Raw genomic sequence first — 25,609 nt, forward strand, 5'->3', positions numbered from 1 at the left:
AAGGATTTGGACAGGTTAGGAGAATGGGCAAAGAAGTGGCAGATGGAATACGACGTGGGGAAGTGTGAGGTCATGCACTTTGGTAGGAAGAATAGAGGCATAGACTATTTTCTAAATGGGGAGAGAATTCAGAAATCTGGAGTGCAAAGGGACTTGGGAGTCCTAGTCCAGGATTCTCTTAAGGTTAACTTGCAGGTTGAGTCGGTAGTTAGGAAGGCAAATGCAATGTTGGTATTTATTTCGAGAGGACTAGAAAATAAAAGCAGGGATGTGCTGCTGAGGCTTTATAAGGCTCTGGTCAGACCACATTTAGAATATTGTGAGCAATTTTGGGCCCCATATCTCAGGAAGGATGTTCTGGCCCTGGAGAGGGTCCAGAGGAGGTTCACGAGAACGATCCCAGGAATGAAAGGCTTAACATATGAGGAACGTTTGAGGACTCTGGGTCTATACTCGATGGAGTTTAGAGGGATGAGGGGGGATCTGATTGAAACTTACAGAATACTGAAAGACCTGGATAGAGTGGACGCGGGGAAGATGTTTCCATTAGTAGAAGAGACTAGGACCCGAGGGCATAGCCTCAGAGTAAAGGGAAGACCTTTTAGAACAGAGATGAGGAGAAACTTCTTTAGCCAGAGAGTGGTGAATCTATGGAATTCATTGCCACAGAAGGCTGTGGAGGCCAGGTCATTGAGTGTATTTAAGCCGAGATAGATAGGTTCTTGACTGGTAAGGGGATCAAAGGTTATGGGGAGAATGCGGGAGAATGGGGTTGAGAAACTTATCAGCCATGATTGAATGGCGGAGCAGACTCGATGGGCCGAATGGCCTAATTTCTGCTCCTATGTCTTATGGTCCAATTGAGGCTTTCAAGAGGGAATTGGAGAATTATCTGAAGAAAGCAAATTAGCAGGGTTACAGGGAAAAGGCTGGGTGAGTAGTACTAGGTGAGCTAACACAGATGCAGCAGGCTGAGCGGTCTCCCCTTGTCCTTTTCTGCCTTAAAGAGGACTCCAATTTACCTTGGTAAACTTCCCTGTACGCTCCCTAGACATTGACATCATTCTGAAAGGAGTGTCTAGAATTGTAACCTAACCAATCGCCTATAAAGGTGTAATGACTTTGAGTTATGGCTATAGAGCCATTTAAGGCACAGAAGGGGGCAATTCATCCCATCTCGTCCTTGCCAGCTCCCCGCTGAGCATTCCACTACCCCCCTCGATCCCCATCGCCCCTCCAGTTTATTCCCTTCGAGAGCCTATCCTTTTGAAATCATTGATTGTTTTCCGCTTCCACCATCCTTGCGGGCACCGAGTTCCAGGTCATGACCGCTCGCTGTGTAAAAAAGATTTTGCCCACTTTCCCCCTGTATCTCCCACCCAAAATCTTGTGTCTCCTCTAGTCATTGTACTAACAGCTAATGGGAACCTTATCTAAACCTGTCATAGTCCTGTACACCTCTGTCAAATCTCCCCTCAATCTCCTTTGCTCCAAGGAGAACAACCAAACAGCCCCAGCCTTTCCAACTTAACCTTGTAACAACCGCCCCCCCCAACCACCACAGGATCCCTGGGACCATTCTGGTAAATCTCCACACCCTCTCAGGGACCCTCGCATCCTTCCTAACGTGTGCTGACCAGAACTGGACACAATACTTTAACTGTGGCCTAACCAGAGCTTTATAAAGATTCAGCATAACTTCCCCACTTTTGTACTCCACAATTCTATTCCTTCCTTGTTTTTGTATTCGATGTCCCTATTTACAAAGCCACGCATCATATACGCTTTTTAAACAACCGTATCAACTTGACCTGCCACCTTCAAGGATTTTTAAATATGCATCCTGAGGGACTCTTCTTTTGCACTGTCCTTAAAATAGTGCCATTTGCATTATACTGCCTCTCCATGTTGCTTCTCCCAAAGTGCACCGTTCACACTTATCCACTTTAAACTGCATCTGCCGTATCTCTGCCCATTTCATCAGCTTCTCTGTGTCCTCTTGAAGTCTGCTGCTGTCTTCCCTATTTACCATGTTGCAAAATTTTGCATCATCCACAGACTTCAGAATTGTACTCCCTCTGTGCAGGATTTGGGGTGTAACTGTTGAATAATAGTAGGTAGAGTGTGCATGTAGCAGGGCGAAAGAGACACTTCTCACACCGTGCTTTTTGTGTGGCTCCCTGCTTCTGAGGCTACAGAACCTTAACAGCCCTTCGTGTCTGCACCAACTCTCCAAATGAGCATGCTAGTGCCATTGCCCTGCCTTTTCCCCATACCCCTGCACATTGTTTCTATTCAAATAATCATCTAATGCTCTCGAGTGCCTCTATTGAACCTGCCTCCACCACACTTCCAGACAGCGCATTCCAGACACAAACCACTCATTGTGTGAAAAAGTTTTTTCTCACGTCAGACTTGCTCCTTTTGCAAATCACTTTAAATCTGTGCCCTCTCTTCCTTGATCCTTTTACGAGTGGGAACAGCTTCTCCCTATCTACTTTGTCCAGCCCCCTCATGATTTTGAACATCTCTATCAAATCTCCTCTTAGCCGCCTTCTCTCCAAAGAGAGCAGTCCCAACCTCTCCAATCTATCCTCATAGCTGAAGCTTCTCATCCCTGGAACCATTCCTGTAAACCTCTTCTGCACTCTCTCCAATGTGTTCACATCCTTCCTATCATATGGTGCCCAGAACTGGACACACTACTCCAGCTGAGGTCTTCCTGGTAGGCAGGACACAGACACAGGTGAGGCTGTGACCTTCCCACCAATTGAGTAAACTCCAGGTTGCTGATATAACCTTACACCCCCCAGCACTGAGCCCTGTGTTTGACAGGTGCAATATGACCAGGTGAGAAGGGGTGAACTGACTCCCTTGTATTCAACCTCCTTGATTGGTCGCAACAAAGGTTTTACGTTTCTTTTTCAATGAGGATATGCCTTTTCCAAATCAGAATGCATTTAAGCTGTGAGCAAAGAGGAGCCAATCAAACCAGGTTTTCTTAAGTCAGAGAGAGAGCAAATTTATTAACCACTAAACCCAAGAAAAATAATGAAACGCAACGTCAAGCATTCAGCTCCTGTCAGAAGGCAGATGAGCTTAGGGCGTAGATTGGCACGTGGGATTACGACATTATTGCTATTAGTGAGACTTGGTTGCAGGAGGGGCAGGACTGGTAGCTTAATGTTCCGGGGTTCCGTTGTTTCAGACGTGATGGAGGGGGAGGGATGAAAGGGGGAGGAGTGGCATTACTAGTCAGGGAAAATATCACAGCTGTGCGTAGACAGGACAACTCGGAGGGCTCGTCTACAGAGGTCATATGTGTGGAGCTGATGAACGGAAAAGGTGTGACCACACTAATAGCGTTGTATTATAGACCGCCCAATAGTCAGAGAGAATTGGAGGAGCAAATGTGTAGAGAGATAGCAGACCGATGTAAGAAACAGAAAGTTGTGATAATGGGAGATTTTAACTTTCCACATATTGACTGGGACTCCCATACTGTAAAAGGGCTGGATGGCTTGGAGTTTGTCAAATGTGTTCAGGAAAGTTTTCTAAATCAATATATAGAGGTACCAACGAGAGAGGATGCAATACTTGATCTCCTATTAGGGAACCAGACAGGTCAGGTGACAGAAGTATGTGTAGGTGAACATTTTGGGTCCAGTGACCACAATGTCATTAGTTTTAAGTTAATTATGGATAAGGATAGGTCTGGTCCTCGAGTTGAGATTCTAAATTGGAGAAAGGCCAATTTTGTGGAAATGAGAAAGGATCTAGAAAGAGTGGATTGGGATAAGTTGTTTTCTGGCAAGGATGTGTTCAGTAAGTCGAAGGCATTCAAAGGCGAAATTTTGAGAGTGCAGAGTTTGCATGTTCCTGTCAGGATTAAAGGCAAAGTTAACAGGCCAAGGGAACCTTGGTTTTCAAGGGATATTGGCGATCTGGTTAAGAAGAAGAGAGAGGTGTATTGCAGGTATAGGCAACAAGGAGCAAATGAGGTACTTGTAGAGTATAGAAAATGTAAGAAAATACTAAAGAAGGAAATCAGGAAGGCAAAAAGAAGACATGAGGTTGCTTTGGCAGATAATGTGAAGGTAAACCCGAAGGGTTTCTACAAGTATATTAAGAGTAAAAGGATAGTAAGGGACACAATTGGTCCCCTTAAAGATCAGAGTGGTCGTCTATGTGTGGAGCCTCACGAGATGGGGGAGATCTTAAACAGTTTTTTTGCATCAGTATTTACTCAGGAAACTGGCATAGTGTATAAAGAAGGAAGGGAAACAAGCAGTAGTGTCATGGAACATATAGAGATTAAAGAGGAGGAGGTGCTTGCTGCCTTACAGTGAATAAAGGTAGATAAATCCCCCAGGCCTGACATGATATTCCCTCGTACCTTGAGGGAGACTAGTGTAGAAATTGCAGGGGCCCTGGCAGAAATATTTAAAATGTCCTTAGCCACGGGTGAGGTGCCGGAGGATTGGAGGGTAGCTCATGTTGTTCCGTTGTTTAAAAAAGGCTCCAAAAGTAAACCAGGTAATTACAGGCCAGTGAACCTGACGTCAGTAGTAGGTAAATTATTGGAAGGTGTTCTGAGAGATCGGATATATAATTATTTGGACAGCCAAGGGCTAATTAAGGATAGTCAGCATGGCTTTGTGCGTGGTAGGTCGTGTTTAACGAACCTTGTAGAGTTTTTTGAGGAGGTTACCAAGAAAGTAGATGAAGGAAAGGCTGTGGATGTTGTCTACATGGACTTTAGTAAGGCCTTTGACAAGGTCCCACATGGGAGGTTAGTTCAGAAGGTTCAGACACTTGGTATCCATGGAGAGGTTGTAAACTGGATTCGAAATTGGTTGTGTGGGGGAAGACAGAGCGTGGTAGTGGATGATTGCTTCTCAGACTGGAGGTCTGTGACTAGTGGTGTGCCTCAGGGATCTGTGCTGGGACCATTGTTGTTTGTTGTCTATATCAATGATTTGGGTGATAATGTGGTAAATTGGATCAGCAAGTTTGCTGATGACACTAAGATTGGAGGCGTTGTGGACAGCGAGGAAGGCTTTCAAAGCTTGCAGAGAGATCTGGACCAACTGGAAAAATGGGCCAGAAAATGGCAGATGGAATTTAATGCGGAAAAGTGTGAGTTGTTGCATTTTGGAAGGACAAACCAAGGTAGGACATACACAGTAAATGGTAGGGCACTGAGGAGTGCGGAGGAACAAATGGATCTGGGAGTTCAGATACGTAATTCCCTGAAAGTGGTGTCACAGGTAGACAAGGTTGTAAAGAAAGCTTTTGGCATACTGGCCCTCATAAATCAAAGTATTGAGTATAGGAGTTGGGATGTTATGGTGAGGTTGTATAAGACATTGGTGAGGCCAACTTTGGAGTATTGTGTGCAGTTCTGGTCGCCTAACTACAGGAAGGATATCAGTAAGATTGAGAGAGTGCAGAGAAGATTTACTAGGATGTTGCCGGGTCTTAAGGAGTTGAGTTACAGGGAAAGATTAAACAGGTTAGGACTTTATTCCTTGGAGCGTAGAAGAATGAGGGGAGAATTGATAGAAGCTTACAAAATTGTGAGGGGTATAGACAGAGTAAATGCGAGTAGGCTCTTTCCACTTAGATTAGGAGAAATAAACATGAGAGGACATGGCTTTAGGGTGAAAGGGGAAAGGTTTAGGGGGTACATTAGGGGGAACTTCTTCACTCAGAGAGTGGTGAGAGTGTGGAACGAGCTACCATCTGACGTGGTAAATGAGGGCTCACTCTTAAGTTTTAAGAATAAATTAGATAGATACATGGATGGGAGAGGTCTGGAGGGTTATGGATTATGTGCAGGTCAATGGGACTAGCGGAATAATATTTCGGCACAGACTAGAAGGGCCGAATGGCCTGTTTTTCTGTGCTGTAGTGTTCTATGGTTCTAGGTGCGTGCAGACACACACACACACACACGAACAGGAGAAGGCCATTCAGCCCGTCGAACCTGCTCCGCCATTCAATACGATCATGGCTGATCGAACACTTCAATGCCTTTTACCCACACTATCCCCATAACCCTTTACATTATTGTTAATCAGAATCTATCAATCTCTACCTTAAACACACTCAATGACTGAGCTTCCACAGCCTCTGGGGTGGAGAATTCCAAAGATTCACAACCCTCTGAGTGAAGAAATTTCTCCTCATCTCGGTCCTAAGTGGCTTCCCCCTTATTTTGAAATTGTGTCCCCTGGTTCTAGACCCCCCCAACCAGAGGAAACATCTTACCTTGCATCTACCCTATCTAATCCATAGAACCATGGAACACTACAGCACAGAAAACAGGCCATTCGGCCCTTCTAGTCTGTGCCGAAATATTATTCCGCTAGTCCCATTGACCTGCACCTAGTCCATAACCCTCCTGACCTCTCCCATCCATGTATCTATCCAATTTATTCTTAAAACTTAAGAGTGAGCCCGCATTTACCACGTCAGATGGTAGCTCGTTCCACACTCTCACCACTCTCTGAGTGAAGAAGTTCCCCCTAATGTTCCTTTAAGTATTTTGTAGGTTTCAATGAGATCACCTCTCATTCTTTGAAACTCTAGAGAATTCAGGCCCAGTTTCCCCAATATCTCTTCATAGGACAGTCCCACCATCCCCAGAGCAAGTCTGGTGAGCCTTCGTTGCACTCCCTCTATGGCGATAACATCCTTCCTGAGGTAAGGGGACCGAAACTGCACATAGTACTCCAGGTGCGGTCTAACCAAGCTTCTATACAATTGAAGCAAGACTTCGCTACTCCTGGACTCAAATCCTCTTGTGATAAAGGCTAACATTCCAATAGCTTCTGAATTTCCTGCTGCACCTTCGTGTTAAGCTTTCAGTGACTTGAGGACAAGGACACCCAGGTCCCTTTGTACCATCTACACTTTCCAATCTCTTACCATTTAAAAAATACCCTGTACATCTGTTCTTCTACCAAAGTGGATAACCTCACATTTTTCCACACCATATTCCACCTGCCGTCGTCTTGCCCACTCACTAAGTCTGTCCAAATCCTCCTGTAGCTGCTTTACATCTTTCTCCTCTTTGTATTTCAGAGTTTGGAGGAGTTAAACCTCAGCCTCAATCCTTTGGGTGACGGCAGCTCCCCGTTCATAGCCTCGCTCATCAGATCCTGCCCTCTGCTGAGCACCCTCAAACTCCAGGCCTGTGGCCTCACAGCCAAGTTCCTGCAGCATTACCGCCTCCTGCTGGCAGACGCCATGAAAAGTAAGAGCTGGATCCATTTAAAGTCAGCTCCCTGCTGAGGTTTGGCCGTCTACGCCGCGCTCTCTACGCGCCTTGGACACTCTCTCCCTCGCTCTCTCTACCCGCCTCCGTCTCTCTCTCTCTATGCGCCTCCGTCTCTCCCTCTCTCCCTCGCTCTCTCTACGCGCCTCCGTCTCTCTCTTTCTCCCTCGCTCTCTCTACCCGCCTCCGTCTCTCTCTCTCTATGCGCCTCCGTCTCTCCCTCTCTCCCTCGCTCTCTCTACGCGCCTCCATCTCTCTCTCTCTCCCTCGCTCTCTCTACGCGCCTCCGTCTCTCTCTCTCTCCCTCGCTCTCTCTACGCGCCTCCATCTCTCTCACCCTCACTCCCTCTCCGCGCCTCCGTCTCTCTCTCTACACGCCTCCGTCTCTCTCTTTCTCCCTCGCTCTCTCTACCCGCCTCCGTCTCTCTCTCTCTACGCGCCTCCGTCTCTCTCTCTCTCCCTCGCTCTCTCTACGCGCCTCCATCTCTCTCTCTCTCCCTCGCTCTCTCTACGCGCCTCCGTCTCTCTCTCTCTACGCGCCTCCGTCTCTCTCTCTCTCTCTCCCTCGCTGTCTCTCCGCACCTCGGACTCTCTCACCCTCGCTCTCTCTCCGCGCCTCCGTGTCTCTCTTTCTCCCTCGCTCTCTCTACGCGCCTCCATCTCTCTCCCTCGCTCTCTCTACGCGCCTCCATCTCTCTCTCTCTCCCTCGCTCTCTCTCCGCACCTCGTACACTCTCACCCTCGCTCTCTCTACGCGCCTCCGTCTCTTTCTCCCTCGCTCTCTCTACGCGCCTCCATCTCTCTCTCTCCCTCGCTCTCTCTACGCACCTCCATCTCTCTCTCTTTCTCCCTCGCTCTCTCTCCGCACCTCCGTCTCTCTCTCTCCCTCGCTCTCTCTACACGCCTCCTCTCTCTCTCTCTCCCTCACTCTCTCTACGCGCCTCCGTCTCTCTCTCTCCCTCACTCTCTCTACGCGCCTCCGTCTCTCTCTCTCCCTCACTCCCTCTACGCGCCTCCGTCTCTCTCTCTCTCTCCCTCGCTCTCTCTACGCGCCTCCGTCTCTCTCTCTCTCTCTCTCCCTCGCTCTCTCTACGCGCCTCCGTATCTCTCTCCCTCGCTCTCTCTGCGCGCCCCCGCTCTCTGGCTCTCTCTGCATGCCCCGCTCACTGGCTCTCTCTGCATGCCCTGCTCTCTGGCTCTCTCTTAGTGCCCCACTCTCTGGCTGTCTCTGCGCGCCCCCGCTCTCTGGCTCTCTTTTCGCGCCCCGCTCACTGGCTCTCTCTGCATGCCCCGCTCTCTGGTTCTCTCTGCATGCCCCGCTCACTGGCTCTCTCTGCATGCCCCGCTCTCTGGCTCTCTCTGCGCGCCCCCGCTCTCTGGCTCTCTCTTCGCGCCCCGCTCTCTGGCTCTCTCTTCGCGCTCCCGCTCTCTGGCTCTCTCTGCGTGCCCCCGCTCTCTGGCTCTCTCTGCGTGCCCCCGCTCTCTGGCTCTCTCTGCGCGCCCCCGCTCTCTGGCTCTCTCTGCGCGCCCCCGCTCTCTGGCTCTCTCTGCGCGCCCCCGCTCTCTGGCTCTCTCTGCGTGCCCCCGCTCTCTGGCTCTCTCTGCGCGCCCCCGCTCTCTGGCTCTCTCTGCGCGCCCCGGCTCTCTGGCTCTCTCTTCGCGCCCCGCTCTCTGGCTCTCTCTGCGCGCCCCCGCTCTCTGGCTCTCTCTGCGCGCCCCCGCTCTCTGGCTCTCTCTGTGCGCCCCGCTCTCTGTCTCTCTCTGCGCGCCCCGCTCTCTGTCTCTCTCTGCGCGCCCCCGCTCTCTGTCTCTCTCTGCATGACCCGCTCTCTGTCTCTCTCTGCATGACCCGCTCTCTGTCTCTCTCTGCATGACCCGCTCTCTGGCTCTCTCTGCGCGCCCCCGCTCTCTCCGGCTCTCTCTGCGCGCCCCCGCTCTCTCCGGCTCTCTCTGCGCGCCCCCGCTCTCTCCGGCTCTCTCTGCGCGCCCCCGCTCTCTCCGGCTCTCTCTGCGCGCCCCCGCCATGCGCCTGTCCGACTTCAATTACAACAACTTATATTTATGTTGCTCCTTTAAAAATGGTGAAAAAACTCGAGCTTCACAGAAGTGATTATAGTCAAAATTTGACACTGAGTCATATGTTCACAGGTGACCAAAAGTTGGCCGAATGTTTTGAGGAATGTCCTAAGGGAGATGGGGTAGGTCGGGAATTCCAGAGCTTAAGGGCCTCAGCAAATAGTGGGAGATTTAAAATCAGGAATGTGCACGAGGCTTGAATTAGAGGAACGCAGAGATCTCAGAGGGTTGTGGGGCCGGAGGAAATTACAGAGATCGGAGGGAGAGAAGACTTGAAGGGATCTGAAAAGGATGAACATTTTTAAATTGAGGCTTGGCTTGAATGGCAGCCAATGTAGGTGAGTTAACGCAGGGAGGTGGAGGGAGTTAGGATATAGGCATTAGAATTTTGGATAAACTCTTAAGTTTACGGAGGGTGGAAGCATCTCCATATGTCTGTACAGATAGGTTTGTGTTGGTATAACTATTAATTGAACAGCCAGCAGAGATCTGGGTACTAATGTAGAGATGCATTGTTTATGTAGCAGTGGGGTTGGTGTGTGTTAAATGTACAGCTTTCCTGAATCCTGATCGATTTCCCTACAGGCAATAACTGGTGCTTCTGATATTTCGCCTGGCAACCCACAGCTTGTGAGTTCCATGTGAAACGTTTCAATGTGAAATTAAATAGACTGGCAGCAGAAAGGAAGATCAGGGAAATCTCGTGTACAAATGCTGTTGGTTCGCTTGTCCCCACCGGGCGGCTGGAGAAATGGTTAAGGCTAATACTATTAACCAGGGTTGTTGCTCCCCCAGCACTCGCTCCGCAGGGGTTATCATATGATCTCTGCCCACTGTCAGATGGTGTGTGTGTGTGTGTGTATAGCCCAGGGAGGGAGGTGCTGTAGAATCAGCCCCTTAGTGTGGTTGTTGGGGAGGGGGAGTGGAGACATGTTAAATGCTGTACCTGTATGTGACTGTAGCCGTGGGCACAAGCACTCTTTTCCCTCCCACCAGCCCCTGGACTGGCCTCACTGATGTTCTCCATGTTTCATTGTTTCACCCAGGCGCTGTGCATCTGAAGACGCTCTGTCTGTCCCACAACGCCCTGGGTTCAGTGGGAGCAGAGCTGACCTTGCGGAATCTACCTCACCACACCATCACCCACCTGGACATCGCAGCCATAGTTGGTACCCACGGTGACACGCCACTTATGGAGCACCTCACCAGGTACCTGTCCCAGGTGAGCTCGGAGACGCAGTGCATGATAACGTTATTAGACCAGTTCACCTTTGCATGGTTTTCTTTTGTTAAAACTCCTATAATTAAAAAGTTCTGACGTGCAGAAACGTATTGATTATTGTTCAGTGGTTGTTTAATGGAATATGTTTCACTCTCTTTGCTCTCTCTTTTTCTCTCTCTCTCTCTCTCTGATACCTGTGTCCAGAATGATTGCTGCCTGACCCACCTTAACCTCTCCAGGAACCGCTTGACTGATGATTCTGTCAGAGATCTCTCCAGGTAACTTGTCTTGGTATTCCATGACGTTTTCCTTCCCAGTTGGAGTGTCTTCATGCCTATGAACAAATATTGATGATGATTCCCTCCGAGCTGTGCTAGTGCAGTGGTTTTGTCCTCACTCCTTTCATGGAACAGCTTCATATCTGAGATGACTGATGGGCAGCTGAGGAGGCAGGTCCCAAAAACAAGGATTGAACCCGTGCTGTGCTGTTGCTGTTATCCTGCACCAGACTCTAGCCATCTAGCCAACTGAGTTATCTAACATGCAATGGTTCTTCATTGGGCTAATAATCCAGAGATTGAGAATTGTAATTTTTTTTTCATTCATTCATGGGATGAGGGTGTCACTGGCAAGACCCGCATTTGTTGCCCATCCCTAATTGTCCTTGAACTGAGTGGCTTGCTCGGCCCTTTAAGAGGGAAGTAAAGAGTCAACCACATGGCTGTGGGTCTGGAGTCACACGTAGGCCCAGACCAGGTAAGGACGGCAGATTTCCTTCCCTAAAGGGCATTAGTGAACCAGATGGGTTTTTACGACAACCGATGGTAGTTTCATGGTCACCGTTACTGAGACTAGCTTTCAATTCCAGATTTATTAGTTAAATTTAAATTCCACCAGCTGCCATGGTGGGATTTGAACCCATGTCCCCAGAGCATTAGCCTGGGCCTCTGGATTACTCGTCCAGTAACATTATCACCACGTCATCATCTCCCCCAATTTAGTTTATTACGAACCTGGAAATAAAAAGCCAACCTCATTAATCATGTCACATTGTCGTTAAAAACCCATCTGGTTCACTAATGCCCTTTAGGGAAGGAAATCTGCCGTCCTTACCTGGTCTGACCTACATGTGACTCCAGACCCACAGCAATGTAGTTGATTCTTAACTGCCCTCATAGACGTTTACGGCACAGAAGGAGGCCATTCGGCCCATCGTGTCTGCGCCAGTCAACAAAGATCTGACTACACTAATCTCATTTTCCAGCGCTTGGCCCTTAGCCCTGGAGGCTATGGCAACGCAAGTGAATATCCAGATACTTCTTAAATGTGACGAGAGTTTCGAACGGATGCCAGTTTGTTGGTGTCTCCCCATCCCAAGGATTCATTAAATCTGTAATTGGGGGCAGGTACAGCACGGGGTTAGACCCAGAGTAAAGCTCCCTCTACACTTTAGGGGGAGGTGGTGGTGTAGTGGTATTGTCACTGGGCTGGTAATCCAGAGACCCAGGGTAACGCTCTTGAGGACCCAGGTTTGAATCCCAGCACAGCAGATGGTGGAATTTGAATTCAATAAAAATTTGGAATTAAAAGTCTGATGATGACCATGAAACCATTGTCAATTGTTGTAAAAACCCATCTGGTTCACTAATGTCCTTTAGGGAAGGAAATCTGCCACCCTTACCTTTCTGGCCTACATGTGACTCCAGACCCACAGCAATGTAATTGACTTTTTTTTTTTAAAAAAATGCCCTCTGAGCAAGGGCAATTATGAGCAATAAATGCTGGTCTAGCCAGCGATGCCCACATCTCATGAATGAATTCAAAAAAACTAGCCCTATCAAACACTCTCAGGACAGTTACAGCACGGGGTTAGGTACAGAGTAAAGCTCCCTCTACACGGTCCCCATCAAACACTCCCAGGACAGGTACAGCACGGGGTTAGATACAGAGTAAAGCTCCCTCTACACCGTCCCCATCAAACACTCCCAGGGCAGGTACAGCACGGGGTTAGATACAGAGTAAAGCTCCCTCTACACGGTCCCCATCAAACACCCCCAGGACAGGTACAGCACGGGGTTAGATACCGAGTAAAACTCCCTCTACACTGTTCCCATCAAACACTCCCAGGACAACTATAGCACGGGGTTATATACAGAGTAAAGCTCCCTCTACCCTGTCCCCATCAAACACTCCCAGGACAGGTACAGCACGGGGTTAGATACAGAGTAAAGCTCCCTCTACACTGTTCCCATCAAACACTCCCAGGGCAGGTATAGCACGGGGTTAGATACAGAGTAAAGCTCCCTCTACCCTGTCCCCATCAAACACTCCCAGGACAGGTACAGCATGGGGTTAGATACAGAGTAAAGCTCCCTCTAAACTGTCCCCGTCACAGATACAGCATGGGGTTAGCTAGAGAGTGAAGAATGGTAACATTGTGCATCCCTATTTGATCTTCTACAGGTGCCTGTTACTGTGTCCATCCCTGGTATCACTGGATGTGTCAGCCAATCCCGGGATAACCACAGTGGGATTGGAAATGCTGCTTGTCGCTGTGAGAGAGAGGACTTGTGGGATTCAGTATCTCAATGTTTCAGGTGGGTTAAAGGGACACTGTCTGGTTGCAGAACCTCATTGTGTTATGGTCATGAAGGCTGAGCGTGTATTGCTGAACCTGAGCTCTATGACCCACAGGCACTCGGGCTCCTCTTTCACTACCTGTAGGTGTCAATGCAACCTGAGCGAATGGAGTTGTTACAAGAGTGTATCCCAGCACCCACGCCGCTGTGGGAATTGGGCACCATCAGACAGAGTGTTCACACTATCTCCACGTCTCTTGCTGCTGGCCACTGCTTCAGGCAGAACCAGATCATTGTCAACCTCTGTTACTGAAAAGCGAGACATGTTGCTGAAGCATTTCATCTTACACCTATCAGGACAAACGCCAGAATGCCAAATTTCAAACAGCCTGCCATTTATATTGCAGGAGAAAAGGGTGCTGATTGGTTGGGAAGTTGACTCTGGCTGATGTGTTGCTATAGAGAAAGCGATGGGGGAACTATAGGCTCCCCAAGCTCCTGGGTAATTCAAGGCTTGAACATATTCCTTTTGTTTGCAAAGAACAGGTCCCTGCGTATGAATGTATGTCACTTGTAGCAAGCATAAATGAGCCACATTACAAGCTCGGCTGATTATCTATTGGTTGTTACTGTAACTATTAGCGCAATCAGATTGGACAGCGAGTGCTGCCCAATTGCAGAATCTTTGTCCTATGTGACCCTGAGCTGAATATTTCAACCTCATTTCTTCTCCAACACCCAGACTGCCAGTTTCCACCTCAGTAACTTCTCCTTCTCATCTGCCTTTGCTGATCTACTACTGAAAGCCTCGTCCATGCCTTTGTGACCTTCAGATTTGACAAATTCCAAGATCTCCTGGCTGGCCCATCTATCCTTCGCCCTTCCTAACATTCAGCTCATCCAAAACTCTTGCTGCCCGTGTCTAAACTCACAGATCCCATTCCCCTATCGCCCCCTGTCCTACATTGGCTCCCCAGTCAATCAACACATCTTTTAAAATTCTCATCCTTGTTTTCCAATCCCGCTATGGCCTTTCCCCTCGCTATCTCTCTATAATCTGCTGCAGCTCCACGACCCTCCGACATCTCTGCACTCCTCCGGTTGGTAAGGGGATCAAAGGTTACGGGGAGAAGGCGGGAGAATGGGGTTGAGAAACTTATCGGCCATGATTGAATGGCGGAGCAGACTCGATGGGCCGAATGGCCTAATTTCTGCTCCTATGTCTTATGGTCTAATTTTGGCCTCTTGAGCATCCCCGATTTTAATCACTCCACCATTGGCGGCTGTCTCTTCAATTGCCTGGGCATTGAGCTCTGGAACTCTTTCCCCCCACCCCCCCTAAACCTCTCCATCTCTAACTCTCTCTCTCTCTCTCTCTCTCTCCTCCTTGAAGACACACCTTAAAACATAACCTGTTTACCAAACTTTGGGTTCACTACCCTAATATCTTCTGTGAATTGGTGTGGTATTTTGTTTTATTGCTGAGAAGAAGCAGACGTGCTGTCAAAGCTTTTTTGTCTTGCACTGATTGGTTGGCAAGCGATCTCTGGTAGAGCTGTTGCCATGGGGAATGCACCAGGGAACAATTAACTGCCGGGCTTTTGTTAAATTCAAACCAGGCAGGTCGACTCTGGTCAAGAGTCCACTTGACAACCAATAAGCACTCTCTCCACATGCTGTATAAATTGTTGTTCCCCTTTTAAAATTGGTATTCTTGTGAATTGTCCTGATGAGTGCAAGATGAAAAGCTTTGACAGAATGTCCCATTCTTTCAGAACTACTCAAGTTCTGTACTGCCAAACGACTATGTTGTTTTATAATGCTCTGGTGAAGCACCTTGGGACATTTAGAATATTAAAGGTGCTATATTAATGCAGATTTTTTGTTAGCTGGTATAATTACTTTGGGTGGCACTGGTTGCCAGTGCACAGTGTCCAATTGGGATCGATGATAATGATGCTCGGACCACCACGGGAAACGTTCCCTGAGTCATTCGCTTGGCAGCTGAGGAACACCCACTGCCCGTGTGTACCCGGTCTGTCAGCACAAGCCCCATGCGGACTGAGACCTCGGCACTGGTCAAACTCTTAGCCGAGGAATGGGTAACAAAAAAGAGAATCTTTGACTGAGAAAGACCAGGGCTGACAGGAACACCAAGTTGCCCACAGTAGACACTGAACCAGAGAGGCCAGGCTTGAGTTCTGTCAGCATTCAGATCTCAGCATGGGCAGCAGCAAGGAACCTGAATAGTCCTCAATGCCTGAGATGGCCGATGTGCCTCGGTTTAAAAGATATACATCAGACAGTGCGGCACTCTGTCAGCACTGACCCTCCGACAGTGCGGCGCTCCCTCAGCGCCGGCCCTCCGACAGTGCAGCGCTCTCTCGGTACCGACCCTCCGGCGCTCCGTCGGTGCTGCCTTGCATCTGGAGGCCTGAATTATGTGCTTATTTCTGACCTGTGGTTTGAATCCACAACCTCAGGGACCATTGTAAATGGGTGATTAAATAGCAGCCTTGCCAGCAACACCCTCATCCTGTTTTATATGTTCATTCATTCAGCAGGGTAATGAAAATTTCAAAATGGAATGAGCTGGTGTCGGTACCTGGGAGGATGCACTAATCTGGGATTTGTTCTGTCCTGTCTTTCAGGCTCCTCAGTCCACGGGCCATCAAACACGGAGACCATCGGCGTTAAACTACGGGAGCTGAGGCTCTGCAGCAGCCGACTCAACAAGTACGACAAGGAGAGCCTGCTGAGCCGCTGGCAGGAGGAGGCAGGGTGTGAGCTCCACACTGTGTCCTCTCTCCGCAAGTGTATGATCAAAGCAGTGCCCAGCAGCCACTGCTAGAACAGCGTGATCCTTTCACACGTGTGTGTGTGTGTGTCTCAGTGTTTATATGTAACTAGTATGTATTTTTAATTGTGCATTTTGTATTTGATTGTATATTATGTATTAAATCAGAGATATCCATGAGTGGTTCTTGTGCCATGTTTCATGCCTGGCGTTGTAGACATCGTGAAATAACGCTCCTTATCGGCCTCCTTTCTTTCACTCTCTGTTAAACTGATTCCCTTCGACCCTCTGCAGCCTGTACTTTAATAACCAATATGCTAACCATTCTGGTTATGTTACTAGACTAACGCTCCAGAGGCATGGTTCAAACCCCACCATGCCAGCTGGTGGGATTTAAACTCAATTAATAAAATCTGGAATGAAAAGCTAGCTTCAGTAATGGTGACAATGAAACTATCATCGATTGTTGTAAAAACCCATCTGGTTCTCTCATGTCCTTTAGGGAAGGAAATCTGCTGTCCTTATTCTGCCTGGCCTGTAATTGACTCCAGACCCACAGCAAGTCATTCAGTTGCATCCAAACTGCAAAGAAACAACTTCTAATACAAAACGGATGGACCACCCGACATCGACCTAGTTTTGAATGGCATTCCACTCTCTGATTACTAGCGAGGTAGCGATGAGGAAAGTGTACTAATTAAGGTTTGGTTTATATCACCTGATAATTGTGAGTTAAGGCACCAGTCACAAAAAATGCACACTCTGCTCACTCACTCTGTCCAGTCCACCTAACTAACATCTGGGAACTAAAATTGGGAGAGCTATCCCACAGACTAATCAAGCAACAGCCTGACATAGTCATCCTCACAGAATCATACCTTACGGATAATGTCCCAGACACCACCGTCAACATTCCTGTGTCAGGACAGGATATACCACAGGAGGTAGCAGCACAGATTATACAGTTAGAAAGGATGGTCCTGAAAGTCTACAACATCGACTCCACACCCCATGAACTCTCATGATCAGTCAATGCTCATCCATGTTGAACACCAATGGAAGAAGCACTGAGGGTGTCAAGGGCACAAAATTCCCCACCTCTGGGTGGGGGATTTCAATGTCTATCAGCAAGAATAGCTCAACAGCACCAATACTGGCTGAGCTCTTGGAGCGATGAAGTCAACAGATGGAGCAGCTCAAGATTGGGTATCCATGAGGCGCTGTGGTCCACCAGCAGCAGAATTGTATTCAACCACAATCTAACCTCATGGCCTGGCATATTCCCCCACTCTACCATTACCATCAAGCCAGGGGAACAACCCTGGTTCAATGAAGAGTGCAGGAGGGCATGCCAGGAGCAGCACCAGCCATACCTAAAAATGAGGTGTCAACCTGGTGAAGCTACAACACAGGACTACTTGTGCGCCAAACAGCATAAGCAGCAAGTGATAGAGCTAAGCGATCCCACAACCAATGGATCAGATCTAAGCTCTGCAGTCCTGCCACATCCAGTCCTGAATGTGGTGGTGGACAATTAACCAACTCACTAGGGGAGGAGACTCCACAAATAGACCCATCCTCAATGATGGGGGAGCCCAGCACATCAGTGCAAAAGATAAGGCTGAAGCCAGAGTGCCAAATGGATGATCCATCTCGGCCTCCTCTGGAGGTTCCCAGCATCACAGATGCCAGTCTTCAGCCAATTCAATTCACTCTACGTGATTTCAAGAAACGGCTAAAGTCACTGGATTATGCAAAGGGCCCTGTCAACATTCTAGCAGAAGTATTGAAGATTTGTGCTCCAGAACTAATCGTACCCCTGACCAAGCTGTTCCAGTACAGCTACAACACTGGCTTCAACCTGACAATGTGGAAAATTGCCTGGATATATCCTGTTCACAAAAAGTAGAACAAATCCAACCCAGCCAATTACCGCCCCTTAAGTCCACTCTTGGTTATCGAGGGCAATGTCGCAACACCTTATATTACTTCGCTATCAAGCGGCACTTACACTCAGCAATAAACTGCTCACCAATCTCAGTTTGGGTTCTGCCAGAGCCACTCAGCAACTGTTTAACAGGAACGAGGTTCTTGCAGCCTGTGTGAACGAGACAAGGGACCACAGGGAGGATGAGCAAACTGATCATGGCACTGTGGTGTAGGGAGACACTCAGTGGCAGGAGTAAAAGGGAATGTAGTGGGACAGTGTAGTCAGGGGGGTTGACATGGTTCTCTGCGGCTGAGAGTGGGAGTCCAGAAGGCTGTGTTGCCTGCCTGGTGCCTGGTTTTAAGAACGTCTCCTGAGGGCTGTAGAGGAAGTTGAATTGGGAGGGGGAAGGATACAGTTGTTGTTTGCTCCGGTTTCCTCCCACCCTCCAAAGACATGGTTAGATGGATTGGCTACGCTAAATTGTCCCCTAGTGTGTGTGTGTGTGCGCCCTGTAATGGACTGGCATCCCATCCTGTACCCTCCCTGGTGCCCATTGCCTGTCAGGAAAGGCTCCAACTCCCCAGGACCCTGAATTGAATGAAACGGTTCTGGAAAAGTGAGTGGGTGAGGGTACAGTTGTTATGGTCCATGTGGGTACCAACGAAAATACAGGAAGAACCAAAAAGGAGGTTCTGCTGAGAGAGTATGAGCAGCTGGGGCCTAAATTAAAAAGCAGAACCTGAAAGGTAATAATCTCCGGTTTACTACCTGGGCCAAAAATGAATTGGCGTCGGGTAAATAAGATGAGAGCTGAATGTGTGGCTCAAAGATTGGTGTGGGAGAAATGGGTTTCATTTCATGGGGCCAGTACTGGCAATGTGGGTAATGATAACCAGATTGCAACAGGAAGGGGCAGAGCATACAAACATAAGAGTGCACCAGCAAATAAGGTCAGATTAGGGGAAATGGTACAAAAGAATTAAAGAGTCTTTATTTAAATGGTACGTAGCATTTGTACCAAGATGGATGAATTGATAGCGCAAATAGAATTAAATGAGTGTGGTATCCATTACAGAGATGTGGTTACAAGGTGACCAAGACTAAGACCTGAATATTCATGGGTATTTGACAGTTCAGAAGGACAACAAGAAAGGAAAATAATGAGGTCAGTAATGAGAAATGATCTTGGTTCAGAAGATCAAGATGTAGAATTAGTTTGGGTGGAGATAAGAAATAGCAAAGGAAATGAGTCACCGATGGGAGTAGTTTAGAGGCCCCCTAACAACAGGGGAAATAGTGGGACAGAGTATAAATCAAGAAATAATGTGGGCTTGTAAGAAAGGTACTGTAATAATCGTGGGTGATGGTAAAGATAGCCTGGAGAATGAGTTTGTAGAGTGTATATGGAATGGCTTCTGAGAACAAATATGTTCCGGAACCAACCAGGGAACAGGCTATTCTAGACCTGGTAATGTGTAATGAGACAGGATTAATTTTATGACTTCATAGTAAGGATCCTCTAGGCAAGAGTGATCACAACATTCAGTCTGAGGGTCAGAAATGTTGGTCTAAAACTAAAATATCTTAAACTTAAATAAAGGCAATTACAGAGGTATGAAGACAGAGTTGGCTGAGGTGGACTGGGAAAATAGGTTAAAAGTTAAAATGGTAGCAAAGCATTTATGGAGATATTTCTTAACTCTCAACAAAGATATATTCCATTGAGCAGGAAAGACTCTCCAAGAAGGATGCACCATCTGTGGCTAACTACGGAAGTTAAGGTTGGTGTCATGTTGAAAGAAAAGGTTACAATGATAGTAAGAGGCACGTGATCAGTGAGTGGAGACTTCGGCCTGAGTGAGTGAGACAGAGACCGAGTGAGTATATTTGGGAATTTGGTTCAAGTGGGAATTCAGTGCATAGGGGGAAGGAGGTGCTGCAGGTAAGGTTTACTGCAAAATGTGTGACTTAGCTTAGAGTGCTGGGAGTTGGGTAATTAAGGGAGTGAGGGAAGGAAGGGAAAGAAGTGCTCTTTTCACATCTGCTTTCTAAATTTCTCAGGCTTCAGGGAGTAGCTGTACTCTGCTACAGGGCAAGAAGCTAGTGAGTACCTGGTAAGTGACTAAGATTTATTCTATTCCTAAGGTTCAAAATAGTCTAGCAACTGGTGGTAAGGTTAATGAAATATAGTTTTTTTAAAAGTAAAAATAATTGAATAAAATAATTAAATAGTTAATTGGAACGCATTAAGGATGTCAGGACAGGTGATGTGTTACAGCTGCAGCATGTGGGACCTCCTGGAGGTCAGTTTGACCCAGGGCAAACACGCCTGCAGTAAGTGTTTGAACTTTGAGCAACTTTGGTTCCGAGTTTATGAGCCGGAGGTTAAACTACAGACACTGCGACGTGTGAGGGAGGGGGAAAGTTACCTGGATGCTTTGTACCAGGAGGTAGTCACACCTCTTAGGACAGGGTCTTCTGATTTGGTCAGTGGTCGGGGACAGGAGGGCGTGACTGCGAATGAGGCAGGTAATAGGGACTCGGAGGACAGGAGTGCACGAGTGTGCAATCGTACAACAGGTTTAAGGTTTTTTTCAGCTTGTTCAGGTGAGAGTGGGAGCTGCAGGATGGATGAGCTAACACCGTGTCACCATGGTACAGGAAGCCATTCAAGTAGTGGGGGAGCAGAAAGGAATGTGGTGGTAGTAGAGGATAGTATAGCCAGAGGGATTGACACTGTTCTCTGCAGCAGAGAGCATGAGTCCAGACGGTTGTGTTACCTGCCCGGTGCCAGGTTTTGGGACATATACTCGGGGCTGGACAGTGGAAGGGGGGAGGACACAGTCATCATGGTTCATGGGGCACTGGAACCAATACTGGGGAAAATGGGATCTGCACTGTTGGGATGGTCTACACCTAAACCGTGCTGGAACCCGGTGTTCTTGCAAGCCGCATAACTAGGGAAGTAGAGAGGGTTTTAAATAAAATAATGGGGGCAAGGGATCAAATTTGGGAAGATATGGGAAACCAAAGAGTAGAGACAAGGCAAGAGAGAAAGGCATTATTACAGGAAATGATAAACAGACTGACAGGAAGGGATAGAGAGTACAAATCTAACAGTAAATCAACAGATGAGACTAGAGGTTATAAAAACAATAAAAGGATAAAACTAAACGCTCTGTATCTGAATGCCAGTAGCATTATTCACGCGTTCTAGGCCTGGACTTTGAGGTTGTGGCTTACGTTCGATCTCTCTAAACAGGTATGAGAGTTCATCATGAGTTCACTGCATCTACATTCAGCCCTGTTTGGAAGCGATTGTGCTGTGTGTGTGTGTGTGTGTGAGTGAGTGATTCTGTTGTTGCGATAGGTGTCTCTGCTGATGAAGAGCTGCAGTGATGTTTTTCCTCATTGATTGTACCATTCCACTCCAGCTTCCCATTTCATAGTTTAATCCTTGCTTTTCATTGTAACTTATCAAAGCTGTTTGAGGTTTTCACTAAGTTTATTGTAACAGGGGGAACTTTAATGGTTGGACCTATTGTTCAGGTAGAACAGAAGATTCTCTGGCTCAGAGGGATATGGCACAGGTGGAGGCCATTCAGCCCATCGTACCTGTGACGTTTCCTTTGAAAATTATTATTGGATTTGCTTCCACTGCCCTTTCAGGCAGCGCGTTCCAGGTCACAACTCACTTCCCATCTTGTCAAGTATAAAAGCAGGGAAGATGTGCTGAACCTTTGTAAATCTCTGGCTCCGACACAGCTAGAGTATTGCATCCAGTTCTGGTCACCACACTTTATGAAGGATGTGAGGGTCCTGGAGAGGATGCTCCACCATTCAATACAATCATGGCTGATCTGGGTATATCTCGACTCCACTTTCCTGTCTGCCTCCCATAACCTTTGACTCCTTTGTCTATCAAAAATCTGTCTAACTCAACCTCCACTGCTCTCTGGGGAAGAGAATTCCACAGACTAACAACCCTTTGAGAGAAAAAAATTCTGCTCATCTCCGTCTTAAAACAGTAGACCTCTTATTGTTAAACCCTGTCCCCCTCGTTCTGGTCTCTCCCACAAGTGGAAACGCATCCTCTCCGCACCCACCCTGTCAAGTCCCTTCAGGATCTTATATGCCATAAGACCAACCTTAAGACAACCCCTTCATCCCAGGAATCAGCCAAGTAAACTTTCTCTGAACTGCTTCTAATGTAATTATATCCTTATTTGGAGATCAAAACAGTACACAATATTCCAGATGTGGTCTGCCCAAGGCCCTGTACAGCTGCAGTAAAACATCCCGACTTTTATATTCCACTCCTCTTGCAATAAATGGCACCATTCCATTGGCTGTAGCTGCATCTAATGTTTGAAAATCTTTGTCCTCTGATTACTGATCACTGTGCACTGGAAACAGATTGGACACAGATCCTGATTTTGAACACCTTTATTAAATCTCCCCCCTAACCTTCTCTGCTGTAAGGGTATCAATCCCAGCTTCTCCAATCTCTCTTACCATTCCAGTAAATCTCCTCTCCACCACTCTCTCTCTCTCTCTCTCTCTCAGAACTTAACACCTTTCCTAAAGTTTGGCAGCTAGAATTGGACCACAATTCTCTGCCTGGGGCTTAACCAGGGTTTTGTAAACGTTTAATATGATTTCCATGTTTCTGTACTCTAGCCTCTTGCTAAGGATCAAGCCAAGGATCTGGATGTATCTTTTAACAGCTTTGTCAACTTGTTTTGACACCTTTACTGATTTGTGTACACACCCTCATGGTCTGCACCCTCTTTCAAATGGTTCCATTGAGTTTATCTCCCCATTCTTGCTGCTGTGTGAATAAGCAGTTAGTGTTGTTACTCAGTATTGCACTGTTCAATGTCTCCATCAGTCTGTTACACCCTATCTCACTTCATAGTATCTGTTACTTTATTAATTTGTGTATTACTGTTTCCATCTCTTGCTGTGTCTGTTTACATTTGTATCTCCATTTCTCACTTTCTATCTCTCTTGCTCTCTGTCTCCCACTCTTATGTTCATCTCTGTCCCTCTCCCCCCACCCCCACGCATTTGTTTAGCAACACTATCCCCCCTGCACATGTGTTTAGCACCACTGTCCTGTCTGTCTCACTCTATCTCTCCCTCTTTTTTTAAACTCACTCATGGGACATGGGCATTGCTGGCTAGGCCAGCATTTATTGCCCATCCCTAATTCCACAATGTGCCGTGGGGGGATTCGAACCCGGGTCCCCAGAGCATTACCCTGGGTCCTTGGATCACTAGTCCAGTGACAATACTATTATGCCACTGCCTCCCCTCTATCCCTATCTGTCCCCCTCTATCTCTATCCTTCTCTCGCTCTCTGTCTCCCTCTATCTCTCTCCTCTCTCTCTATCCCTGTCTGTCTCTCTCTCGATCCCTGTCTGCTCCCTCTATCTCTCCCCTCCTCTATCCCCGTTGGTCTCCCTCTATCCCTGTCTGTCTCGCTTTATCTCTCTATCCCTGTCTGTCTCCCTATATCTCCCTCCAACTCTCTCTATTCCTGTCTGTCTCCTTCTATCTCTCTCCTCTCTCTCTTTCCCTATCTTTCTCCCTCTATCTCTCCTCTCTCTATATCCCTGTATGTCTCCTTCTATCTCCCCTCTCTCTATCCCTGTATTTCTCCTTCTATCTCTCCTCTCTCTATCCCCATCTCTCTCTCTACCCCTGTCTCTCTCTCCCTGTATCTCTCTCTCTATCCCCGTCTCTCTCTCCCTGTATCTCTCTCTATCCCCGTCTCTCTCTCCCTATCTCTCTCCCTCTATCCCTCTCTCTCTATCCCTGTCTCTCTCTCTCTCTATCCCTGTCTCTCTCTCTCTCTATCCCTGTCTCTCTCTCTATCCCTGTCTCTCTCTCTATCCCTGTCTCTCTCTGTATCCCTGTCTCTCTCTCTCTCTCTCTCTATCTGTCTCCTTCTATCTCCCCTCTCTCTCTCAATCCCTTTCTCTCTCACTCTCTCTATCCCTCTCTCTCTCTCCCTTTCTATCCCTGTCTCTCTCTCTCTCTCCCTTTCTCTCTCTCTATCCCTGTCTCTCTCTCTCTCTCTATCCCTGTCTCTCTCTATCCCTCTCTCTCTCCCTTTCTATCCCTGTCTCTCTCTCTCTCTATCCCTGTCTCTCTCTCTCTCTATCCCTTTCTCTATCCGTCTCTCTCTCTCCCTCTCTCTATCCCTGTCTCTCCCTCTCTCTGTCCCTCTCTCTCTCTATATCCCTGTCTCTCTCTCTCTCTCTCTATCCCTGTCTCTCTCTCTCTCTATCCCTGTCTCTCTCTCTTTATCCCTCTCTCTCTCTATCCCTCTCTATCCCTCCCTCTCTCTATCCCTCTCTCCCTCTCTATCCCTCCCTCTCTCTATCCCTCTCTCCATCCCTCCCTCTCTCTATCCCTCTCTCCTTCTCTATCCCTCCCTCTCTCTATCCCTCTCTCCCTCTATCCCTCTCTCTCTCTATCCCTCCCTTTCTCTCTCTCTCTATCCCTCCCTCTCTCTCTCTATCCCTCTCTATCTATCCCCCTCTCTCTCTATCCCTCCCTCTCTCTCTCTCTATCCCTCTCTGTCTATCCCTCTCTCTCTCTATCCCTCCCTCCCTCTCTCTATCCCTCCCTCCCTCCCTCTCTCTCTATCCCTCCCTCCCTCCCTCTCTCTCTCTATCCCTCTCTGTCTATCCCTCTCCCTCTCTCTATCACTCTATCTCTCTCTCTCTATCCCTCCCTCTCTCTCTCTCTCTATCCCTCTCTGTCTATCCCTCTCCCTCTCTCTATCTCTCTCTCTCTATCCCTCTCCCTCCCTCTATCTCTCTTTCTCTATCCCCCCCCTCTCTCTCTCTATCCCCCCCCCCCCTTCTCTCTCTCTCTCTCTCTATCCGTCTCTCTATCCCTCTCTATCTCTATCCCCCTCTCTCCCTCTCTCTATCTCTCTCTCTATCCCTCTACCTCTCTCTATCTCTCTCTCTCTATCCCTCTCTATCCCTCCCTCTCTCTCTCTCCCTCTCTCTATCCCTGTCTCTCCCTCTCTCTGTCCCTCTCTCTCTCTATATCCCTGTCTCTCTCTCTCTCTCTCTATCCCTGTCTCTCTCTCTCTCTATCCCTGTCTCTCTCTCTTTATCCCTCTCTCTCTCTATCCCTCTCTATCCCTCCCTCTCTCTATCCCTCTCTCCCTCTCTATCCCTCCCTCTCTCTATCCCTCTCTCCATCCCTCCCTCTCTCTATCCCTCTCTCCTTCTCTATCCCTCCCTCTCTCTATCCCTCTCTCCCTCTATCCCTCTCTCTCTCTATCCCTCCCTTTCTCTCTCTCTCTATCCCTCCCTCTCTCTCTCTATCCCTCTCTATCTATCCCCCTCTCTCTCTATCCCTCCCTCTCTCTCTCTCTATCCCTCTCTGTCTATCCCTCTCTCTCTCTATCCCTCCCTCCCTCCCTCCCTCTCTCTCTATCCCTCCCTCCCTCCCTCTCTCTCTCTATCCCTCTCTGTCTATCCCTCTCCCTCTCTCTATCACTCTATCTCTCTCTCTCTATCCCTCCCCTCTCTCTCTCTCTCTCTCTATCCCTCTCTGTCTATCCCTCTCCCTCTCTCTATCTCTCTCTCTCTATCCCTCTCCCTCCCTCTATCTCTCTTTCTCTATCCCCCCCCCTCTCTCTCTATCCCCCCCCCCCCCTTCTCTCTCTCTCTCTCTCTATCCGTCTCTCTATCCC

At 48.0% G+C, this 25,609-nt stretch overlaps 1 protein-coding gene across 2 annotated transcripts in view; it reads left to right on the plus strand.

Moving 5' to 3' along the window:
* The window catches only part of tonsl (tonsoku-like, DNA repair protein), a 99,310-nt gene extending 83,175 nt beyond the window's left edge, over nucleotides 1-16,135 (plus strand). For both annotated transcript variants that reach the window (XM_078535850.1, XM_078535854.1), the window contains exons 22-26: nucleotides 7,090-7,261; nucleotides 10,405-10,580; nucleotides 10,785-10,858; nucleotides 13,044-13,177; nucleotides 15,811-16,135. In XM_078535850.1, the coding sequence (XP_078391976.1) occupies nucleotides 7,090-7,261; nucleotides 10,405-10,580; nucleotides 10,785-10,858; nucleotides 13,044-13,177; nucleotides 15,811-16,010 (756 nt within the window). In that variant the 3' untranslated portion in view covers nucleotides 16,011-16,135. The remainder of the gene's footprint in view (nucleotides 1-7,089; nucleotides 7,262-10,404; nucleotides 10,581-10,784; nucleotides 10,859-13,043; nucleotides 13,178-15,810) is intronic.
* Nucleotides 16,136-25,609: the final 9,474 nt, after the last annotated feature.

Source organism: Cetorhinus maximus, chromosome 3, assembly GCF_964194155.1.
Source record: "Cetorhinus maximus chromosome 3, sCetMax3.hap1.1, whole genome shotgun sequence".
In the NCBI taxonomy this organism is placed as follows: Eukaryota; Metazoa; Chordata; class Chondrichthyes; order Lamniformes; family Cetorhinidae; genus Cetorhinus; species Cetorhinus maximus.